Source organism: Lagopus muta, chromosome Z (assembly GCF_023343835.1).
Source record: "Lagopus muta isolate bLagMut1 chromosome Z, bLagMut1 primary, whole genome shotgun sequence".
Lineage (NCBI taxonomy): Eukaryota > Metazoa > Chordata > Aves > Galliformes > Phasianidae > Lagopus > Lagopus muta.
Window position 1 is genome coordinate 11,897,350 of NC_064472.1, and position 22,567 is coordinate 11,919,916.

At 40.5% G+C, this 22,567-nt stretch overlaps 1 protein-coding gene across 3 annotated transcripts in view; it reads right to left on the reverse strand.

Moving 5' to 3' along the window:
• LMBRD2 (LMBR1 domain containing 2) overlaps positions 1 to 22,567 on the reverse strand; it is a 40,109-nt gene that overhangs the window by 17,253 nt on the left and 289 nt on the right. The window contains exons 2-10 of one of the 3 annotated variants that reach the window (XM_048930462.1): positions 22,143 to 22,210; positions 17,772 to 18,001; positions 17,262 to 17,341; positions 15,171 to 15,266; positions 14,000 to 14,167; positions 13,320 to 13,530; positions 9,542 to 9,616; positions 8,845 to 8,958; positions 6,817 to 7,000 (exon numbers count right to left, since the gene is read on the reverse strand). In XM_048930462.1, coding sequence (XP_048786419.1) covers positions 6,817 to 7,000; positions 8,845 to 8,958; positions 9,542 to 9,616; positions 13,320 to 13,530; positions 14,000 to 14,167; positions 15,171 to 15,266; positions 17,262 to 17,341; positions 17,772 to 17,945 — 1,102 coding nt within the window. In that variant the 5' untranslated portion in view covers positions 17,946 to 18,001; positions 22,143 to 22,210. Of the gene's footprint in view, positions 1 to 6,816; positions 7,001 to 8,844; positions 8,959 to 9,541; positions 9,617 to 13,319; positions 13,531 to 13,999; positions 14,168 to 15,170; positions 15,267 to 17,261; positions 17,342 to 17,771; positions 18,002 to 22,142; positions 22,211 to 22,255; positions 22,560 to 22,567 lie in introns of those variants that run through there. The other 2 variants (XM_048930463.1, XM_048930461.1) reach the window with 2 other exon arrangements.

A 22,567-nucleotide genomic window follows, 5' to 3' on the forward strand; every position in this document is an offset into this window, starting at 1 on the left:
AATGCCTGATGAATCTTTCATTAAACAAGCATTTCAAATGCACACTTTGGAGAGTTTCCCTCTACTCTAACCAAACATCTCCGTATGTCATGGCTTTGTGATTTTTGGTTTTCGGTATTCCACACAATAACATCATGTGGGGCACTGGGAGTTTAATTGTTAATGCTCAAGTCCTGGGTACCTGCCCAAAAGAGAAGAACTACATTCCCCAGGGGACTTTGCGGTCAGGGAGAGGAGATTTAACTCCTGGCAAGGTCACCTGATGCGCTCTTTTTCATCTGCTCTTGGTCGTGGGTGCTGCTCCTGTCTCCTTGCTTCTCAACGGGACTGCGCATCTCACCTCAGTGTTATGGTGAGGCCTATCCACCTTTCGGACATTCTCCCTCTCATTATATTTGATTTATTAGCTTCAATTCTAATTATATTGTATTGTGGTGTGTTATCTTGCATTCCAATAGCATATTTAGCAAATTAGTTTGTTTCTCCTCAGATCGTTGCCGCTGTTTTTAATTATTCTGGGGTCTCCTGTTCCCTTTTCTGGAGGCACAGAGTTCTGCGAAATCCCTCCGCCCTGCTTGTCACAGAACCGGGCCGAACCAGCCCTTAAACCGTTGCCATTCTTGGTGGAGAATGCGGGCAGAAGTTGCTTTTTAGCTTTTTAGAACGAATTGCTCTCTGCTCTCGGAGAGCTTCATTGGGAAAGTTTATCTTTTCCACAGGTGCTCACTGAAAACTTGACCTTGAAAGTCCAGGCGGACTGCCAAAACTCTGGGATATTTGTAAACTTTGAGCACTGCTATCTTGTTCTGTAAAGAGAAAAAAAAGAATTCCACTTTCTCTTTTAAACCTGTTTGCAGAGGGAGCTGCTAATTTCACAGAACTTGGGATTTTTAAGCAGGCTCCCAGTCTCTCCTTTGGATCCTTTATGCAGTTTTTGAATGCTCACCTGATCGCACTGTTAATCTCCCTGAATTTACTGTTCGTCATTTCAGTCAGTTTTTGTATTTATTGTATTTTGAGGAAGCCTTCCCCAAAACCAGAGAATACTGAGTGGCAGGGAGTGTGGAGAGGCTTGGGAGAGACTTTAGACAGATGGACATCTTCGGTGCCATAGAACTTTACTCCTGAACACCTGAAAGACCCTGAGAACTTAAACATTTATTTGAGACAGGAATGTTGCAGCTCAGGCAGATCTGAGGAGGCACAAATGACTTGGGGCCTGGTTAATGCTTATCGGGCCTTATTCAATAGTATCCCAGAGAGGGAGTTAGTTTTTGATATTGAGAGAGTGTCTGAGAGCTGAAAGGGAGAGTCTCAGGGAGACAGTACAAAATGAGAGAGAGTCTCCAGGCTGAAAAGGAGAGTTTCCAGGAGAGACTCTAAGCAGAGAGGGAGACTCTCCAGGCTGAGTGAGAGAGTCTCCTAGTTGAGAAACAGAGTCTCCAAATCCAAAGAGAGAGTCTCCAAGCCAAGACAGAGAATCTCCGGGTTGAGAGAAGGAATCTCCAATCTCAAAAGATGCCTTCGAATCCAAGCGAGACTCCCTTCAATCCAAACTCGACACCCTCCAATCTGAACTGAATACTCTCATAATCGAACAAGACAGACTCCAGGCAGAGCTAGAGGGTGAGAGCATCAGAACTGATCAACCTGATCAACCACAGGAGGCACCACAATTGATATCAGTTGCTCCTGTAAGAGGACAGCAAATGAAATGAATCTTGACTCAGAACAGAAGAAAGAGGAGGAAAGAGGAGTGGCTCCGAGATCCAGGAGAAGCACCCGAGTCCAGGGGAGGGGCCCTCAGTAAGACCATGGTCACCAACGCCTACGAGGGCAACAAGAAGTCCTGAAAGAGTAAGAGGTGAGCAAGATATCGTTACCATTGTTGATCAATCTCTGAAAATGAATGAAATTCGAAGTCTGAGAGAAGACTTTTCATGTCACCCAAATGAGCCTATTGTCACCTGGTTACTTCGATGCTGGGACAATGGGGCCAACAGTGTGTGGCTAGATAGTAGAGAAGCTCGCCAACTGGGTGGCATTGCTAGGGACTCAGCCACTGACAGAGGCATTAGTACATGCCAGAACCAGGCCTTCACCCTCTGGAAGAGGATGTTGTTAGCTGTGAAAGAAAGATACCCCTCTGAAGACAATCTGATGCCTGAGAAAAAGAAATGGACTAATACAGAAAAAGGTACCCGTTATTTGAGAGAATATGCTGTAGTGGAAATGCTGCATAGCCCTGATTTCATTCCTGATGAGCCAGACCAAGAGCTTATGCTTGGACTCCTAACAGAGTCAGGTGTACACCAAACATGTCGCATACATTCACAAAGACTGCACAAGAAAGCTACGCCAGTACATTTGCAGCTATGTATGGCAGAGGGGAAAGAAGACCCCTTATAAATGAACTGATTAATAAATTTCAAGACTTTGAGTTACATTTAAGCCCTATGCAAGCTTGTGTTTCAGACATTGTAAGGGTAGCTGAAAAGCTGAACAGAATGGAGAGCAAACAAGAAGATGTAACAGACAAACTGTCTACCATGCCTAATGCTGATGGATCCATGGTGGTAACAGATACATCCAGTGGGGACCAGAATTTGCAAAACAAGCTACTGGAAGGGCTGATCAACTTGGTTTCCTCCCAGCTGGTGTCATCCAATGTCTCAGCTAACAAAAGAAGACGTCCTCCAGCTCGAGCAAGTGACAACAGTAAGACTATGTCACGTTTTGCCTTGTGGCATTACCTACATGACCATGGAGAAGATGTGAAGAAGTGGCATAAACAACCTACTCCTGCACTTCAAGCACAGATAAAAGAATTACAAGACAAATCAACCACCAAGGTGAACTTCTCCAAAAAGGTGATTGCTCCAGTTGCTGCAGACAACAGAGGTAACAAATAGAGGGGCTCTCAGCCAGGGCGGGGGGATTTATTGGACTGTGTGGATTAGATGGCCTGGTATATCAAAACCCAGAAATATAAGGCCCTGGTGGACACTGGTACTCAGTGCACTCTAATGCCCTCGAATCACCAAGGGATAGAATAAATTTATATTATGGGGTGACTGGGGGTTTGGGAACTGACTATGGGTTTGGGAGCTGACTATGTTGGAGGCCAAAATCAGCCTCATAGTAAAGACTGGCAAAAGCAACCTATTGTGACTGGCCCAGGGGCTCCATGTATACTTGGTACTGATTACCTCAGAAGGGGGTATTTTAAGGATCCCAAGGGGTATTGATGGGCCTTTGGAATGGATGGGCCTTTGGGCCTGTGTCTACTGCTGTAGACACAGAAGGTGATAAGCAGTTGTCTGTTTTGCCTGGCCTGTCAGAAGATCCGTCTGTTGTGGAGTTGCTACGAGTGAAAGAGCAACAGGTACAAATTGCTACAAAAACGGTACACAGACAGCAGTACTGCACCAACAGGGATTCCTTACTCCCCATTCAGAAGTTGATTCGTCAACTAGAGAGTCAGGGAGTGATCAGCAAAACGCACTCACCTTTTAACAGTCCCATATGGCCAGTGCATAAAGCCAGAGGAGAATGGAGGCTGACAGTGGACTACCGTGGCCTGAATGAAGTCACACCCCCACTGAGCGCTGATGTGCCAGACATGTTAGAACTCCAGTATGAACTGGAGTCAAAAGCAGCCAAACGATATGCCAGCACTGAGATTGCTAATGCCTTTTTCTCCATTCCTTTGGCCAAAGAATCTAGGCTACAGTTTGCTTTCACCTGGAGGGGAATCCAGTACACCTGGAATCGTTTGCCCCAGGGGTGGAAACATAGCCCAATCATTTGCCATGGGCTGATCCAAGCTGCACTGGAACAGGGAAGTGCTTCTGAGCACAGTATATTGATGACATTACTGTGTGGGGCAACACAGCAAAGGAAGTTTTTAAGAAAGGAGAGCAAATAATCCAGATCCTTCTGTGTGCTGGTTTCGCTATTAAGCGAAGCAAAGTGAAAGGACCTGCCCAGGAAATTCAGTTCCTAGGTATAAAGTGGCAAGATGGATGTCATCACATCCCAACAGATGTGATCAACAAAATCACTGCCATGTCTCCACCCACTAATAAGAAAGAAACACAATCTCTTCTGGGCGTAGTGGCTTTCTGGAGAATGCATGTTCCAAACTACAGCCTCATTGTAAGCCCCTTTTATCAGATGACACAAATGAAGAACGATTTTGTGTGGGGTCCTGCGCAGCAACAGGCTTTTGAGCAGATTAAACAGGAGATTAAACTGTGCCATGGCCAGTATGGATAGAACAGGGTGTAAAGAACATCCTCTACACTGCTGCTGGAGAGAAAGGTCCTACTTGGAGTTTGTGGCAGAGTCTCAAGAGAGATCTGAGGCTGACTCCTGGGATTTTGGAGTTGGGTGTACAGAGGATTTGTGGAGTGCTACACTCCAACTGAAAAGGAGATCTTAGCCACATATGAGGGGGTTCAGGCTGCTTCCGAAGTAGTCGGTACTGAAACACAGCTCCTTCTGGCACCTCAGCTGCCAGTGCTGAACTGGATGTTCAAGGGAAAGGGTCCCTCCACCCATCATGCTACTGATGCTACTTGGAGTAAGTGGACTGCACTGTTTACACAATGAGATTGGATGGGGAACTTCAGCCATCCAGGAATCCTAGAGGTTATCATGGACTGGCCTGAAGGTAAAAAGTTTGGAGCATCACAGGAGAAGAAGTATTGCATGCTAAAGAGGCACACAATGAACTACAGAATGAACTACCAGAAAATGAAAAGAAACATGCCCTGTCCACTGATGGATTGTGTCGTATTGCAGGGAAACATTGCAGATGGAAAGCTGCTGTGTGGAGCCCCACACGACAAGTAGCAGAGGTCACTGAAGGGGAAGGTGAATCAAGCCAATTTGCAGAGGTAAAGGCTGTCCAACTGGCCTTAGATGTTGCTGAGCGGGAGAGGTGGCCAATGCTCTATCTTTACACTGACTCACGGATGGTAGCGAATGCCTTATGGGGTGGTTACAGCAGTGGGAGCAAAATAACTGGCAAAGAAGGGGTAAACCTATTTGGGCTGCTGAACTGTGGAAAGACATTGCTGCCCAAATAAAGAATATGGTTGTAAAGGTGCGCCATGTTGATGCTCATGTTCCCAACAGTCAGGCTAATGACAAACAGCAAAATAACCATCAGGTAGACAAAGCTGCCAAAATTAACGTGGCTCAAATAGACGTGGACTGGCAGAACAAGGGTGAATTATTTCTAGCCTGGTGCGCACATGAGACCTCCAGTTATCAAGGAAGAGATGCAACATACAAATGGGCTAGAGACTGAGGGGTGGACTTAAATATGGATGCTATTGCACAGGTTATTCATGACTGTGACATGTGCCACAATTAAACAAGCCAAGAGGATGAAACCTCTCTGCAGGGAAGGACAATGGAAAAAGTATAAATATGGGGAAGCATGGCAGGTTGATTATATCACCTTGCCACGATCTCACAATGGTAAGCATTATGTGCTTACCATGGTGGAGGCAATCACTAGGTGGCTTGAAACATATGCAGTACCCCATGCTACTGCCTAAAACACCATATTAGGTCTCGAGAAACAAGTCCTGTGGTGACTGTGGCACTCCAGAAAAAATTGAGTCAGATAATGGGACTCATTTCAAAAATTCTCTTGTAAATACTTGGGCCAAAGATCATGGCATTGAGTGGATTTATCATATCCCCTATCATGCACCAGCTTCTGGTAAAACTGAATGCTACAATGGGTTGTTAATAAACCATGTTGACAGCAACGGTTTGTTGGGATAACAATGGGAGAAGCATTTGGCAGAAGCCACCTGGTTGGTCAATACTAGAGGATCGATCAACCACGATGATCCCACTAGCTCTCTACATACCGTCAAGGGAGATAAGGTCCCTGTAATACATGTAAAGAACATGTTGGGAAAAGCAGTTTGGGTCTTTCCAGTTTCTGGGAAGGGCAAACTTCTCTGTGGAATTGTTTTTGCCCAGGGACCTGGATCCCCTTGGTAGGTGATGCAGAAAAACGGGGATGTTCAGGGTGTATCACAAGAGAATTTGTTGTAGAGGGAGTGTTGTCCGTAATTCCATGTATAAACATAGGTTTGTGTGTGTGCATGTTTAATATTTGGTAATTATTGTTTGTTTGTATATATTAAGCATGATGTAGTGATGTAGAATAAGGAGTGGAATGTCATGGTTTTGTGATTTTTGGTTTTCGGTATTCCACACAATAACATCATGTGGGGCACTGGGAGTTTAATTGTTAATGCTCAAGTCCTGGGTACCTGCCCAAAAGAGAAGAACTACATTCCCCAGGGGACTTTGCGGTCAGGGAGAGGAGATTTAACTCCTGGCAAGGTCACCTGATGCGCTCTTTTTCATCTGCTCTTGGTCGTGGGTGCTGCTCCTGTCTCCTTGCTTCTCAATGGGACTGCGCATCTCACCTCAGTGTTATGGTGAGGCCTATCCACCTTTCGGACATTCTCTCTCTCATTATATTTGATTTATTAGCTTCAATTCTAATTATATTGTATTGTGGTGTGTTATCTTGCATTCCAATAGCATATTTAGCAAATTAGTTTGTTTCTCCTCAGATCGTTGCCGCTGTTTTTAATTATTCTGGGGTCTCCTGTTCCCTTTTCTGGAGGCACGGAGTTCTGCGAAATCCCTCCGCCCTGCTTGTCACAGAACCGGGCCAAACCAGCCCTTAAACCAGTGACATCATATAAAACCAGCTGTTCTTACACAACATTACCAGTTACTCCTTTATATATTCAAAATCTGGATAACAGCACTTACCAATTGTTGGTGTGTAGAAATACTGAATAATTTTATTCTCTGGTTCCTGGGACTGAAAAGTATGAACAAACTGTCGAGTTGCGCTAGTCTCATTTTTTGCCACATCTTCCAGGTAAAAGGCTTGTTCTAGAAGAATTTGCCACTGGACCTGCGTACGACGATGCCTTTGTACTGAATAAATCACCTACCATAAATTCCAAGAAATTATGGTTACAACATATCATTCCAAGAAATGAGAGAAAAGCTTTGCAGAAATCCCTTAAAAATTTCCACATTACAAAACTGCTAAGATTAATTCCATACAACCACAAAGGCAGACAGCAAACTCTCTTAATAGGTAAGCAGGAATAAGGAAAGAAACAACACATTCCTGGGTATTGCTGTATTTTCAGAACAATCAATCTGTATCATTATCAAGCCTACTTTTTCCAGCATAGCTTCTTATTTTTGCGAATCAGCAAATACCATGCTTTTCTATAATACACTGCCAATAAGCCATTCCAAGGCCCCAAATATCATCAATCATCTAGTCAACCAAAATATCATCAAGTTATCTTACAGTTTTTACATAACCAGAAAATACATTTGGATCACTTGAGATATTGAACTTCTATACTTTCTTTCTCTATGAAAAGTCATTAAGTAGCATTGCTAAACACACTACAGCAGGCATGCCCAACCTGTGGCCCATCCCAGCTCACAATGCATCCCATCCCACTCCTGATGTAAAAACAGCAGCTCTTCTCCACAGAGCAGCCCCAGGCGTGCAGCCATCACTCAGCAACAGCCAAACAGTCAGTGTGCTATCAACACTGTCAACTGAAAGCAGGGCACAGGGAAGACAGTGCTGTGCAGTTCTGACTGAGGTGATGGCAAATAATTGTATGCATATTGATACAGTGGCTAAACACAGGACTCTGAAAAGAGATGAATAAGCAGGTGCTTTCTGTTGTGACAAAGGAATTTGAAAATAGAATCACAGAATCCTTTGAGTTGGAGGGGACCTTTAAAAGCCAAATCCCCTGTACTGAACAGCGATAAGCACAGCTATATCAGGAGCTCACAACCTGGTCCAGCCTGGCCTTGCATGTTTCCAGGGACAAGGCATCCACTACATCTCTAGGCAACCCGTTCCAGTGCTTCACTATCCTCACTATAAAAGATTTTTTTCTTAACACCCAACTTAAATCTACCCTCTTCAAGTTAGAAATCATTTCCCATTGTCCTATTGCAACAGATCCTGCTAAGGAGTCTGTCCCCTTTTTTCTTACAGCTGCCCTATAGATACTAAAAGGTCACTACCAGCAATCTGATGCCTTCTCCATATTGTAATGCCCCAGCTCTCTCAGCCTGTCCTCACAGAGAAAGTGTTCCATCCTTTGGATCATTTTTGCATCCATCCTCTGAACACACTCTAGCAGGTCCATGTTTTCCCTAGGCTGAGGATTCCACATCTGGATTCAGTACTTCAGGTAAGGCCTCCCTAGTACAGAGTAGATGGCACCTCCCTCATTCTGCTGGCCATGTTTCTTTTGATGCAGCCCAGAATACTGTCGGCTTTCTAGGCTGTGAGGGAACGTTGCTGGTTCATGTCCAGAGTGGTGCAACGGTGAATGTGAGCACAGTGAGTTGGTGGGTAGTGTTTCAGGAGTGGTGACAGTGGGTCAGATTGTTATGTGGCATGCAGGCTCTTGTTCATTGCTGGCAAAAATGCACAGCTAATGATGGCAACGGTGTTGAAAAACACTGTTTTGTAGCTCAGAATTTGGTCTATCAGTGTTGTTGTGCTCTTCGTATCTGTTATTGTTTCCATGGAAATGAATCAGAGGCGCTACTATTGGAGCAAACTATGTATATGCCACCCAAGACAATTTCTATTCACTAAATGTGGCCAGGCAAGCAAAAAAGCTGGACAATCATGCACTACAGTAAGCTATTTGGGTAAAATACTTTGAAAAAAAATATTTGATTTGTATTTATTCTCATTACATTAGAATAAATTGCACATTCCCTCATTTATTAGTATACCTGCTTGTGAAGCTTGACCAAACTTTTTTCACTTGGATAACTGTTCTGTCTTTCATCAAAATCCTCATAATCATCCATGTTCCTACCCATTCTTTCCTGGTACTCAGTAGGACACTGGAAAGAAAAGAAAAATAACAGGTTTTTTTGTATGTTTTTCAATGTTATGAACATTTCATGCAACTGAGAAGCTCGCTCTAACTACAGATCTTTCCTTCTGATACTAACATTTATTTACTACTATTAGAAGAAATATTTTTTCCTTCCGAAAAAAGATCAGTTTTACATTGTTAACCAAAAAGATAAGCACTGAAAACTATTTCTCAAGAACATACTTTGTGTTTTGCAAAAATTCAGAATAAGGCATACAGTGGGAAAACACAGCATTTTCTACATACCTCATTATACTTCAGAAAAAAAAAGGTATTACTGTATGTGATCAACTATTACAAATTCTGCTCATAACGTACTACATATCTCAAAACACGTCAGATAATTACATTCATCATAGTAACTCATTCTGTACAGAATTCAAACTCCAAAGCTGGTCTGAAAACCACAAGGTGCCAATTAGAAAATTCAAGTTAAAGAGAAAATAAGATGCAAGCATTCAGTAGGTATTGGAAGTACTCCATTCTCCTCCCTCCACCATGAACCAGCTGAAGATAGTTAAAGAAGAGCAAATTAATGCATTTATTACCTTTTTCAGTATTGTGTCAACACATTTTCTCAAAGGGTGATTATACTTGATACTCTCACTTACTTTACGAACTTCCTGTTGAGAAAAAAAATACTGAGTTGTTTAGTTCAGTAGGTGAAGTTTTACAGGAAAATACAAGAATTCCTTCCCTACCAACGAAAACAGTAACCATCAGAGCCTATGACCAGCAAAACTTAATGAGTTTTTTACTAGACATCCAATAAAACACAAATTAAGGACAATTTAGAACGACGTTATGTATTTATAAAGCACACTACAGTGTCAGCATGCAAATATTGTTCTGATCTGTGGAATACTGTTTTCTACTCATGAATGCTAATCAGAACTTATAGCTAAGGAGCTTTCTAAGTGTCCTCTGGTACTACAATTTCTAGCATTTTAGTAATTTCATTCTAAAGAAAGAAGATAAAGGAAGAAAACAGTCTAAACTAAAATGGGTGAAAGTTAAAATTTTGTGACTGAATTGCCACAACACTAATGTATAATATTCACAAGTTATAAGAGTCAGCACTGGTGCTCTTAGGAATTTTTTTTTTTTTTTTTTTTTTTGCATATTTTCAAGTTTCAGTGTTCCTCTGAAGGCTGGAAAATAAAGAATATATATATTGGACAAGTTTTCTAAAGGAAAAGTGCAACATCTGCAGATTATAAGACAAGTGACTGCCAGTTCTCAATACTTGAAATACCTTTTTATATGCATTAACAATATAACCGATTTTATCTTGTACAAGGTATAACCTCAGAATGTGTCAATCATCCTACGGGAACTAAAGCACGGTCAAGTGAAAAAAAACCAACAAAACAAGTGCTATCTTATTAAACAAAGTTACTGTTGCTCTTTCTCAACTAAATTTCATAGTTATGTACCTCTAATATTTTTAGCATTTTCATCGTAGAGCTGTTACTGAAGGAATTAAGACTTCACTGCTATATTATGTTGAATCATCACAGAAGTTACTAGCCTCTCCTGCAGCTCCTCTGAGTATTACTTCTATGCCACAGTATTACAACAGTACAGCAGGAAACAGCATTTCCGTTCTGTTACTACAACACGTTAGGAAATACTGCTTCCTCACACAAGCAACAGTAATGTCTCTCTCACAAGAAAATCTTGGAAAAAACATTGATCTATCTATTTTGTATTCGAAGAGCACAGAGTGGTCCTGCAAATCCAACTTGGTACCTCCAAAGATCCTGAAGTAACTTAAGACTGCTGCCCACCAATGCAGATGAGCTCAATAAAGAGGCTAAAGTTGAGACATTCTGGGCTGTAGCAACCATGCCCCAGCTGAGCTCTTCAAAGTCAGGATCCTGAACTTCAGGAGAGCAAACTCCAGTTCCAGGAACTGTTGGATGAGCTCCCCTGCAAAACTGCTCACAGGCACATAGGAACAAAACCAAGCTGGCAGCTCTTCACAGACACCCTTCTGATAGCAAAAGAGCTCTCCATTCCCCACCTTAAGAAACCAAGAACAAGAGGCAGGGAACTGGCATGGCTAACCAAGAACCTGCTCTTTAGACTGAGGCAAAAGAAAAACTGTACAGACATCAGAAGCAAGGAAATGTGGCCTGGGAAGAATACATGGACATTATCCAGGTATGGTACCAGGAAAGCAAAGGTACAGATGAAACTGATCTTAGAGAAGAATGTGAAAAACAACAAGAAGGAATTCTACAGGTACACTTTTCAGAAGAGAAAAGCAAGAGGAGAGTATACCGCCTGTGATAAATCAAAAGGGAGAACCAGCAACAGCAGTTAAAGAGAAGGTTTAGGTACTCATAGAGTTCTTTGCCTCAGCCTTCACTGGTAGTCAGATTTCTCATGCTGCTCACATCCCTGAACCTGGAGGTGGGGGTTGAGGGAGCAAAATCCCTCCCAGTAAGTACAAGATTATCCAATGAATTGCCTACTGAATGTGCACAAGCCTTCAGGGACCAATGACATTAATCCCAGGGCCTTAAAAGAACTCGCTGATGTGGTTACCAAGTCATTCTCCATCATACTTAAAAAGTTCTGGCTGTCATGCGAAGTCTCCAGAGAAACAGAAACATTACTCCATTCTTAAGAAAGTGAAAAACGAAGACCTAAGGAACTACAGGACTGTGAATGCTAACCCAATGCCTGGGAAAGGCATGAGGCAGATCCTGCTGAAAGCTGTGTTAAAGTATCTGTGAGACAAGGAGGTGAACCAAGATAATCAGCATGGCTTCACCAATTACAGATCATGCCTGACAAATCTGGCAGACATGGGAGACAGCATCAGCAGAGAAAAGGAAGAACAAGTGATGTCATCTGCCTGGATTTCCACAAGACCTTTGATATCTTCCCAGACCACACTGTTATCTCTAAGTCAGAGAGATGTGGATTTGAATGGTGGATTCTTCAGTGGATAAAGAATTGTTTGGATGTTTGCAGACAAAGGCTTCATGCTTAGACAGAGGCCAGTGACAAGAGATGTCCACCATGGCTCTGCCTTATGACCAATGCCATTTAACATCTTTATTAACAACCTAGTCAAGGGGATCAAGTGCACCCTCAGCAAGCTTGTGGTATGGCTGACATTACAGAATAAATGATGTCATCCAAAGGAACCTGAACAAACTCAAGAAGCGGGCTGACATGAACATAATAAGGTTCAACAAGGCCCAGTGCAAGGTACTGCATTTGGATTGTGGCACCCAGATGTGCACAACCTGGAGAAGTCGCTGAGTCACTGAGTCGCTCAGTCGCCTTGCAGAAAAGGATTCAGATTATGGTGGATGAAAAACTTTATGCAAGCCAGCAGTGTATGCTTGCAGCTCAGAAGGTCAACTGTAACCTGGGCTGCATCTAACAAGGAATGACCAGCAGGTGGAGGTGACTGCCCCCCTCCACTCTTCCCTTGTGAGGACCCACCTGCAGTATTGTGTCCAGGTCTGCAGCCTCCAGCACAAGAAAGACGTGGAGCTATTGAAACAAGTAAAGACGAGGCCACAGAGAAGATCAGAAAGCTATAGTACCTCTATTATGAAGAAAGACTAGGCTTGCTCAGCCTGGAGAAGAAAAGGCACAAGGAAGACCACACTATGGCCTTCCAATACTTAAAATATATACTTGTAAACAAGAGCCAGACCAGTTTTTTGTCTGATAGTGATACTTTGGAATGGTTTTACATCTAGCTTAGATGTTAGGAACAAATTCTTTACCCAGAAAATAAAAGAACAGGTTGCCTTGACACACTGTGAATGCCCCATCCCTGGAGGGGATGGCATTCAAACTGAATAAGGTTGTGGGAAGCCTGATCTAGGACTGACAGCCCTGATTACATCACGGGGGTTAGAACCAGAACCCAAGCAAGTCTATGACTCCAAAACGTATTGAAAGACGAGCACAAAAGCATACACAACATAGTTTCAAGAACACTAGCAAAACACCCATACACCGGATTTTCTGGATTGCTATTCATTAGTCACCAACATTACTCTGAAAAGGCCAATAAATAATAATAAAAAAAAGAACAAACAAACAGAAAAAAACCTAACAAATGACTAGCAGGTTGCCATGAGATAAATATTCTTCTAGTTAGCAAACTACTTCCCTTCTGATACTTATATAGGATGTAGTGTCATCAAGAGGCACACTATGATGATCTTAAACTACAGATACCTCATAGTAAGTACTTGCATTTTCTTGCCACAAATGCCTAATATCAACAAATTCAATGATGACAGACAGACAATAACCTTCAGTTACTTTGTGGCCTAACTAGTTGCTTACCTCCATAATATCCTCCAAATTCTCCTCTGCATCTGCTTTTTCAGTCATCAGTTTGGCAGCTTTGAAATAGGTCTTCATGAGAAGATAACCCCTCTTAGCCCCATTCCAGTGAGAACGGGGAATTTCCACCAGACCATAGCCCAACAGCAACACAAGAAGAAAGAGACCCCATGTGTTTGCAGCAGCTATCCCAATAGTCTGAAGTTGATTCCTAAGGAAAACAAAGACCACAACCAAAAAAGCAAAATCAACAAGATATAATCCTCCATCCCACCTGCAAGAAAGTAACCTTCGAGTCTCTGTGCACAAACAAGGCTTTCAAATTTACAGAAACAAACTCTGTAACTGTTGCCTAGGCCCAATCCATTATTTAGTTGGGATTTAAACCTATCATGATTTTAACATCTACCACATTTCCAGAAGTGGCAAAAGTTCTTTCGGGCATGCCTTTCCTGGAGGGAGATAAAATACTCTTCCTGGAGGGAGATAAAATATTCTTCCTCAAAGGAATATGTTCCTAACAATATAAAGTTAGCAAACTTAATAAAAGTGAGGTCATAACACCACATCAGGAGACTCTGTAAGAAACAGTTTCAGAACTCAGGATTTGTAGTCAGTCACATAAGCTGACAGCAACTAGGCAGTGTACAACATTACAATACTTACAATATTATTCTTACCATTGTAAATTGAACTTTGGGTTTACAGCAACATATATTAAAAATGCTCCAAAAATCAGCAGATAAGTGCCATAATATATTGCATTCTCAATCAGTGCAGTTTTAATCTTTCCAGTAATGGAGAACCCTCCTGACCTAGCATACGATTGCATGAAAGGTAGCAGAATCCTATGAAGAATGCAAACAAAAGCAAAACAGATCAGCTGATCGAAAAAAAATATACACATATACATACATACATATGCACATATAATAGTCTATCAGAAGCAAGACATTGACACAAAGGTGTTCAAAGTTTCTGACAAGATGAGCTAATGAAGTTCTTATTCCAGATAAATTGGTCTGAGGGCAAATCTTTAAAAACAAGTTGTAGATAAAAGCAATAGTTAGCTTTACTAGGAAAAAACTCCTTATCAAGAGCTTGCTACCGATCTTGATTTTCATGACTGAAAAAAAGAAGTAGCTATTTAAGAATGTGTTGGTCACTGATTATGTATAATCTAAACCAAAATCACTATCAGTTTGAAGTAGATATATTTATAGTTTTTTACTATATAATTTAATAAAATCAAATAATTTACATTAAGATTACCCAACTTATTCATTTGATGTTATGTTGTCTAAAATGCAATCTTTTCAGATAATCCCCTCATAAAAATCTGTAAGTTGGTCAGTTTCAGATACGAATGTGAACTACAGGTAAAAGGCTGCAACCTGAAGAGAGGCACAAAAAAAATACATGATACAGTATTTAGAGAAATATCTCAGTTTCAGCTGAGACAGAGTTGTTTTTCTTCATAGTGTCTGGTGTGACGCTATGCTTTGTTTAGGAGAAGAACAACGTTGATAATACATCAATGTTTCAGCTGCTGCTGACCAGTGCTTTACAGAGGCAAGGAAATTTTGCCATAGCTATTACTCTTTTTTCTTTTCTTTACCTTATCGTAGTAAATAGTTTCTATGTCAACCCACAAGTTACACTTTTTTTCCCCCGATTCTCTCCCCCATCCCACTGGGAAGCGAGGGTAGTGAGCAAACAACCACCTTTCAGGTTAAACCACAAAAGAAATTTCGTTGATAGCTTTGCAAAATGATGATATTGCGAGTGCTACAACATAACACTTATAAATTGGACACGTATAACACTGTCATATTCCTTGGCTTAACTTACCATGTTAAAAATTGTGATGTCCAGTATACAACACGCCAGAAAATTGGCATAATTCCATTAGGGATGTAACTCCATGGTTTGAAACATTTTTGCTTGCTGTAATAACATACAGAAACTTATTAGCAGTTGTTAAGTCAAAAGTCTTGAATTATTTTTTTTCCCCCTCTTTAAATTCCACTATCTAGAAAGGATTTCGGAAAAAGCAAAAGAAATAACACATTATTTTTTAACTACTCAACCATTAACCATACCAGAAGAGAATAAACTGAAGTATATTTAGTATTTGACTCATTAAAAATAACATATTTGGACAAGGCAGCTTAATTTAAAAAGAGCCTGCTCAAAGAGACATTTTAATAAGTAATTCAAGGCTTTATTTTTTCTTTTTGCACTTCCTTCATAAAAAGAAAAGCATTTAACTTCAGTTTGCACCGTAGATTTTTCAGAAGTATCTAGGGAGCATACCACCTCAATATACTAAGAAGACCATTTAGTGGCAAGAAAGTATATTAGTTGTTTCTCCTATAAACCAACTCAGCTTAGTTGCATCTCATAAACTGATTTTGTTGTGCCTTTCAACAGTTACAACAAAGGTAATGTTTGCTTCAGGACACAAACAGAAAAAAAGCCTCTGGAACCTTTTTGACAGAGCAGAACAAATGGCATAGTGCTCATCTACACCAAGATACTTGTGGTGTTATTTTCCACACTTGTCTGAGCAATAAAATAATGATGAGTCAAGGGGCAACTCCACCAGTTCAATAGGAGTATCTGTTGAGAAATAATTGATGTTTTCGAGAATGAAACCAGTTAAACCTGTGCTGTGAGGTGTTTTTTTTCCCCTCTATGTACAGTCTAAATATTTTCAGAACTATCAAATTAAGATAGTATGACACTCGGTGTGACTAGAGGTTTCAAACCAAATTTTAAGATCTGATTAATACTAACACGATCTAGCCAACTAAGTTAATATTTCTATTTTATAGTCTCAAGTCATATACTGTATAACAGTTGTCAGCATATTCTGGAATTACAGGCAAGTCACAAGGCTATTGAATAGTTTTCACATTGTGTATTTACCTAAATATACTTAATCAACATATACTGAATAGTCTAAAACAAAAGGTAAAAAGTTGTGTTACTAGGTCTAGCATTTTACAATGTATCCATAAATAACAATATCCTGGCAGTCTCTACTTTTGGAAAACAAATCTGGCATTACATTGCACATAATGGACACCTTAAATGTAACTACACTGCACATATCTGCAAGATGTGGAACTAGCCAACAGAGGCAAAGGAGACACAGAAAGGGTCAACATACATCCACGTTTTCACATCTTTTATTGATTATTTCCTTCCTGCCAGAAGAGAGCACGTGAGCAGTTTCAGATTACTGATTTTCTTTTATTTTTTTCCTCTCAGGGAGGACATGAGGAAAAACTTAATTACCACAAGGGTGGTCAAACACTGGAAAAGGCTTTCTAGTGAGGTATTCAATGCTGCAAACCTGTCAGTGTTGAAGAGGCATTTGGATAATGCCCTCAGTAATATGCTTTAACTTCTGGTTAGCCCTGAAGTGATCAGACAGCTGCACTCATCTTTGAAGATCATCTGAACTATTCCTATATCCCACTGATCTACTCTATTCTAACTTCAATTATTATATATGCACAATTATAATAACCCTTACATATGCTCCCTGAATATAAAACAAGTCTATTAATCTCTACATTCATGATTTATAGAATTAGATTTTCATATCCAAAGCCTTAAAATTATGGAACATTCATCAAAGCATTTCCTGGTAGATAACCAAAGTTATTAAAAAAAACTTACTTCTATCAGTTTAACAACAGCAGAAATCTATTATGAAATTGAAAGCATCAATAGGAATATTTAGGTAATTAATTAGAACTAGAGTTATTACAAATAAATGCCTGCCAATAGATGCAGATACAACTTTCTTCGCCTCTTCTCTCACTCTCCTATATGCTTCCAATCTTCAAATGTCACATCAAACAGGTAATACTTACATAAAGGAAGCCATGAAATATTTCTTTAAGAAAAGCCTATTTGAAGAAGACTTACCTTGGAGCAAGAGTAACAAAAGAGCCATTGGTTTCTGCAGGGCTGGAGTTAACAGCAAGCTTGCATCGATTATAAATTGTCTAAAAGAATTTTTTATCGGGAAAAAAGTACAACATGTAATTAAAAAACAAGTCCCATTTTAAACACATTTCCTTTCCTCTGAATTTACATTTGGGAACAATTAAAGTAATAAACACTCAACATGCAATCTGCATGCAGGCAAAGAAAGTAAAATGGAAGTGCTTTTATGCTGCTGAAATAGTTTTTAAAATTGCTATAAACAAAAAGAACTCTAAAAGATGTGAAAGATTTGTTGTCTTATAAGAGCAACAAAATTAACTGTAACAGAGAAGTTGTCATGCAAAAACTGATGTGCTAAGTTTAAAAAGATACTATTAGAGAACTTTATCTGCTGTTTTAAATATAGTACTCTGCAAATACGAATTTATAAACAAAAATACAAATGCCTCATTTTACCTAACAGAGTGGAAAATCTTACAAACTTCTTACCGTACTGACATCCAAAGGCAATATAAATACAATTAGAAAGCAGAGATACCAAGCCAGTAATGTTGCAATGATCACCAGCCTATGCTGTTTCCTGAAGTCTCCATATCGATGAAGTAGGAATAAGGCCAGAAAAAAGACAAACACAATCTCAAGGCCCAACGCTGCACCACTCATTATTGAAGGTTCACTCCAGACACACAGCAGAGCTCACATAAGAAGGCTGATTAGAACTGCAAGACAAGATGTTATTTAATTACATTAAAATCTCTGAAAGATATTTAGGCAGAAAAGTTTTCAATATACATTTTTGAACTTTATAACAGGTTTTTCTGATGTCATTCAAAAAGAATGAAGATTTTTCAGTAAGATGCTTTGAAATCTTCTGCATCTTCATGGTCCAGAAGATCCTGAAATCATTTTTTTGTCTGCGAATAAGACTATGTAAGACTATAACTTTTACGATAACTACAAATTAAAAAAAAAAAAAAAAAACTTCTTTTATTCTTCATCCAGAAGAATTCAAGTAATTTTAACAAAGGAGAGGTTTAAACTTAAATGTTTCCAAAAAGCTACTCAGAAACTTCTATTTAATGGACTGTTAATCAACTATGCATTTAAATTCTCTACTCTAGAGTTAATAGATCATAAAAATACAGCGAAGCTACTTGCAATGCAGCTCTTCTAAAATTTCATAGGAGGGAATGTGTTAGCTAGCTAATTCACCTTCCTACTTTTCTTCTGCTCTTCTTCAGAAGAACACAGGTCTCCATTCACTATTAGAATTACTGTATTTTCCTTTCCTCTGGGATGACTTACTGTTACAGTCAGTTACCGTTACTGCTAAAAATTCTTAGAAAGCTGGTCCTCACTCAGGCATGCTACTAAGCAAAAGACCAGTGAGCTGCACAAATCTGCTGAGAAAGTGTCACCACCTTGTTATACGGTTAGTAAAATTGTTTCTGATTTTTAACACTTCATCCATTTAAAAAAATATATATATGTTTACCCTGCTCAGACTAACTTGCTTTTCCACCAAAGTTACCATTTTATTTGTTTTGATTCAACTGAAAGACCTTTTGACATCATTTCCTCACTGTTCTATTTTTAAGTGTTTTTTAATTGTTACTGAAATCCAGGGATTTAAAAGAAATGCTACTACTAAAATTTCCCTCAATTTACTCAAATTCTGTTCAAGTAAACTGTTTCTTCTACTAATTCCACAGTACGCAGCTAAAATATGTTATAAAATCTCTACGCACTGAAAAATGCTTTATTACTAGTAAAGAATTCCAAAGTTTGTGATGCCACAGTACTTCCTTTGGGAAGTCCTTTGGGACACATACAACAGTTATTCCCTGAATTTTCCCTGAAGATTTGTTTACCCCATTTTGCTCCTTTTGCATTTAATTTCTAAATACTGAAAGCAGTCTATTTACTTCATGTCAGCTGTTATACACAAAGCACCCCATATTCTGAAAATGGGTTGAATTACCTTCTTGTATTTTATGAAAGATGTACTTTCTATATTCACTTCCTATATTGTCTATTTTGTAAGAGGTTTATTAAGTAATCGGTAATTTTATCAAGTCAAAACATCCTCCTGCTATCTGCCTGTACTGCATTTTGGACAGCTAATTTGTAATTCATGAATCCAAGGCATCTAATCTACTTCTCGATAGTACAATAGAATACATAGAATGAACTATTCTCATTTCCTCAGAAAAGAAAGTCTTTCACATTCACAGTATAATAGCAAATTCCACTAAAAATACAGCATTTCCTCTTCACTCAAAGCCCAATTTTATTAAGGCAGAGCTATCTGACATATGCAGCTTTGGATGCCCATCATAGCCACACCTTATGCTATGTAATTAAAATTATACATCATACCCTCCATGAGTCATACCTACAGAACTTTTTACTACAGTCACACCTAAGGAGCAGAAATCTGTATAGAATGTGAAAACTTTCTGTGTAAGATGCTGCACTCAGTTCCTAACCAGAGATTTCAAAAAGGTTACAAGTGTGTACACAACGCACTAAAATAAAGAGGGAATTGAACTTAGCACAGCTTCAACTCACTTTCAAAGATTTTGTTCAAAAATGTTAGACAGAAAACAGTAAAAAGTAGTTCTAGGGAGAAAAAAAACCCAAATAAATAAAAAAAAAGTCTTACAAAGAGAGAAACAACACATCTCTTATTGTGAACAAAATCTTCTTATGAGGAAAGCCACATCTGGGTCTCTTGGTAACAGAATGAAGACGTAGAATATATTACTGAAAGACATGCTTACCTGTGGTAAAACCACACTTGCCTCTGAAGCTTGCTGTTAGCTCACAGAAAGATAAGACACTTGCCCACAATCCTGTTTCTCAACTATTAGCACTCCCCAGAATGAGCTGGCTAAAATTCCTGAACCCTCAGAAAATTTTCTCCTGTAATCAGTGAACTACTTCAAAAGAGCTCTCTCTGCTCCAATGTTTCTGTTAAACAATTACAAGAAGTAATAAGCTTATTAACTGAAGAGTATCTATTGACACTCCATCACTTTAGAAAAAAACACCTACAACTTACTGTAATTTAGATCCAAAGCTATTTTGTTTTAGACATGGGCTTTAAAACCATATATTCTGAAGCTTATGAATGGAAGAATCTGAGTAGCCCCACACAGGGCAAGAGCTTCAAAATTCCTGCAGGAAATCTTCTAAGGTCCAAACACAACTAAGGACTTAGCAAGAACCCTGAAAGGGTCAGTTCATACTTCAATAACCTTGAAGACTCCCTACCATCATGTCTTAAGTTACCCTGCCAGCCTGGAGTCTATCCAAGTGCAGGGATACTTACATTACAAATGAACTAACTGCTCACTCAGCCTGGCACAGAAATTATGTGTTAATAGATGAAACAGCAGAAAACCAACCGTGCTGCTTCTTAAAGATTCTAAATAGCTCTCGATTTTATAGCAAAGGTATTCCAAAACAGGACTAAAAATAGCAGGGCACATCTGTGAAGAAAAGCCCAGCAGGGAAATTAATGAATTGTGAAAGGGATGCTGTAAAGAACAACATTGAAGACAGCCAAAGCATGCTGAAAAAAACATCTGTGCAGCAGCACCTCCCACTTCAAGCTGAATCCAAGCTCTGGAGCACAGGTAAGAAGAAAGCTGCCACCGCCAGCACACTATCAATGGTGAGTTCCACGGTGAGCTCCTGCCTTTCTGTCAAACCAATATCAACCAACGTCACCAATATAAGTGCTTAACTCTAAGCTTTAGAAACATTCATCTTTAAAAAAATAAAGAGGACTATCTCACATTTCAGAAATACTAAAAGGAAGAGAACGTAACACTGAAAAGCAATCCCTTCAGACACTTTCATACTCAGCTCTGCTCAGTCTGCTGATTTTCTTTTTTTGTTACCTCCCAAGTTCTGTAGTACACACTGACCCTTGCACCACAGGGATCAAATAAGCAGATGACAGATGAAGAGCTTCTTAGCACAGACAAAACTACCTACAGAAAGAAACTGGCCTTCAACTGCCCACAAGAGCTGATCAGTGCAGTCACCCTACTGCACCATTTAAAAGAAATAATCTCTGAAATGAGCCAACAGATGCAATCTGCATAGCTTTGCTCTTCTAAAAAACAGTGATCAAACCACACACCAACCAGTATTTTATTAATGCCTGCAATTTCAATTATCTTGGAATGTACAGAATATCCTGAGTTGGAGGGATCCAAGATGATCGAGGTCAGCCCCTGGCTACATACACAACCACCTAAAAACCAGACCATATGTCTGAGAGTGTTGTCCAAACACTTCCTGAACTCAAGCCTCTGTGTCTCAACTACTGCCCTACAGAACCTGTTCCTCTCCAGGAAGAGAGCTTACAAGCAAGAAGGTGACAAACTTTTTACATGCTCCAATAGTGACAGGACAAGGGGGAATGGCTCCAAACTAGAAGAGAAGAGATTTGGGTTAGACATTAGGAGAAGATTCCTTGCTTAGAGGGCAGTGAGGCACTGGCACTGCTGCCCAGAGAGCTGTGATGCCCCATGCCTGGAGATGCTCAAGGCTGGTTTGGATGGGGCTCTGCACAGCCTGAGCTGGTGGGAGCAACCAGCCCACTGGGGGGGGTTGGGCTTTAACATCCCTTCCAACCCCTGCCAATCTACGATTCTAAAATAATGCATGTAAACAAGGTTTAAAACTAAACATTTAATCTTTGCATATAATACTCTGGAAATAATAACACATCAGAGAGAACAGACTGTGGGGAGGCACCAAGATGTACGACATGAAAGCTGCGTAGCTGCAGGATGAACCCAGAAGAACAGAACCTGCGACGCAGGCTGCCTGGGGGATGCTCACACAGAACAGGTGTCACTGAGGAGGTCTTCACGTGGTTACAACCAGAACGCCGCAGTGAGACGGACAGACTGTTTGGAAAATCAGAACTGAAATTACAATTAAGCCTTATTTACCCCTCCGCTCGCGGCTGTGCCCGGCCGGGCCCCTCGTGCCACGCGTCGCGCTGCCGCGGGCACGATCCTGCCCGCGATAGGAGGCTCTAAGCAGCCGAGGCCGGATGCCACACGGCGCCAAAGCAACGACAGCCGCCCTGTGACACAGCCCGAAGCGCCGCGGGGGCCGCAGCGGAAGATAAAGCACACGAAAATGGGCGCAAAGCCGAAAAACGAGCGTCGGATCCCCGCTTCCTCAGCGCCGGGCGGAGCCCAGGCCCGCCGGCCGCCCGCAGCCCAGTGACGGGAACCGCGGTCGGGCCGTGCCGTGCC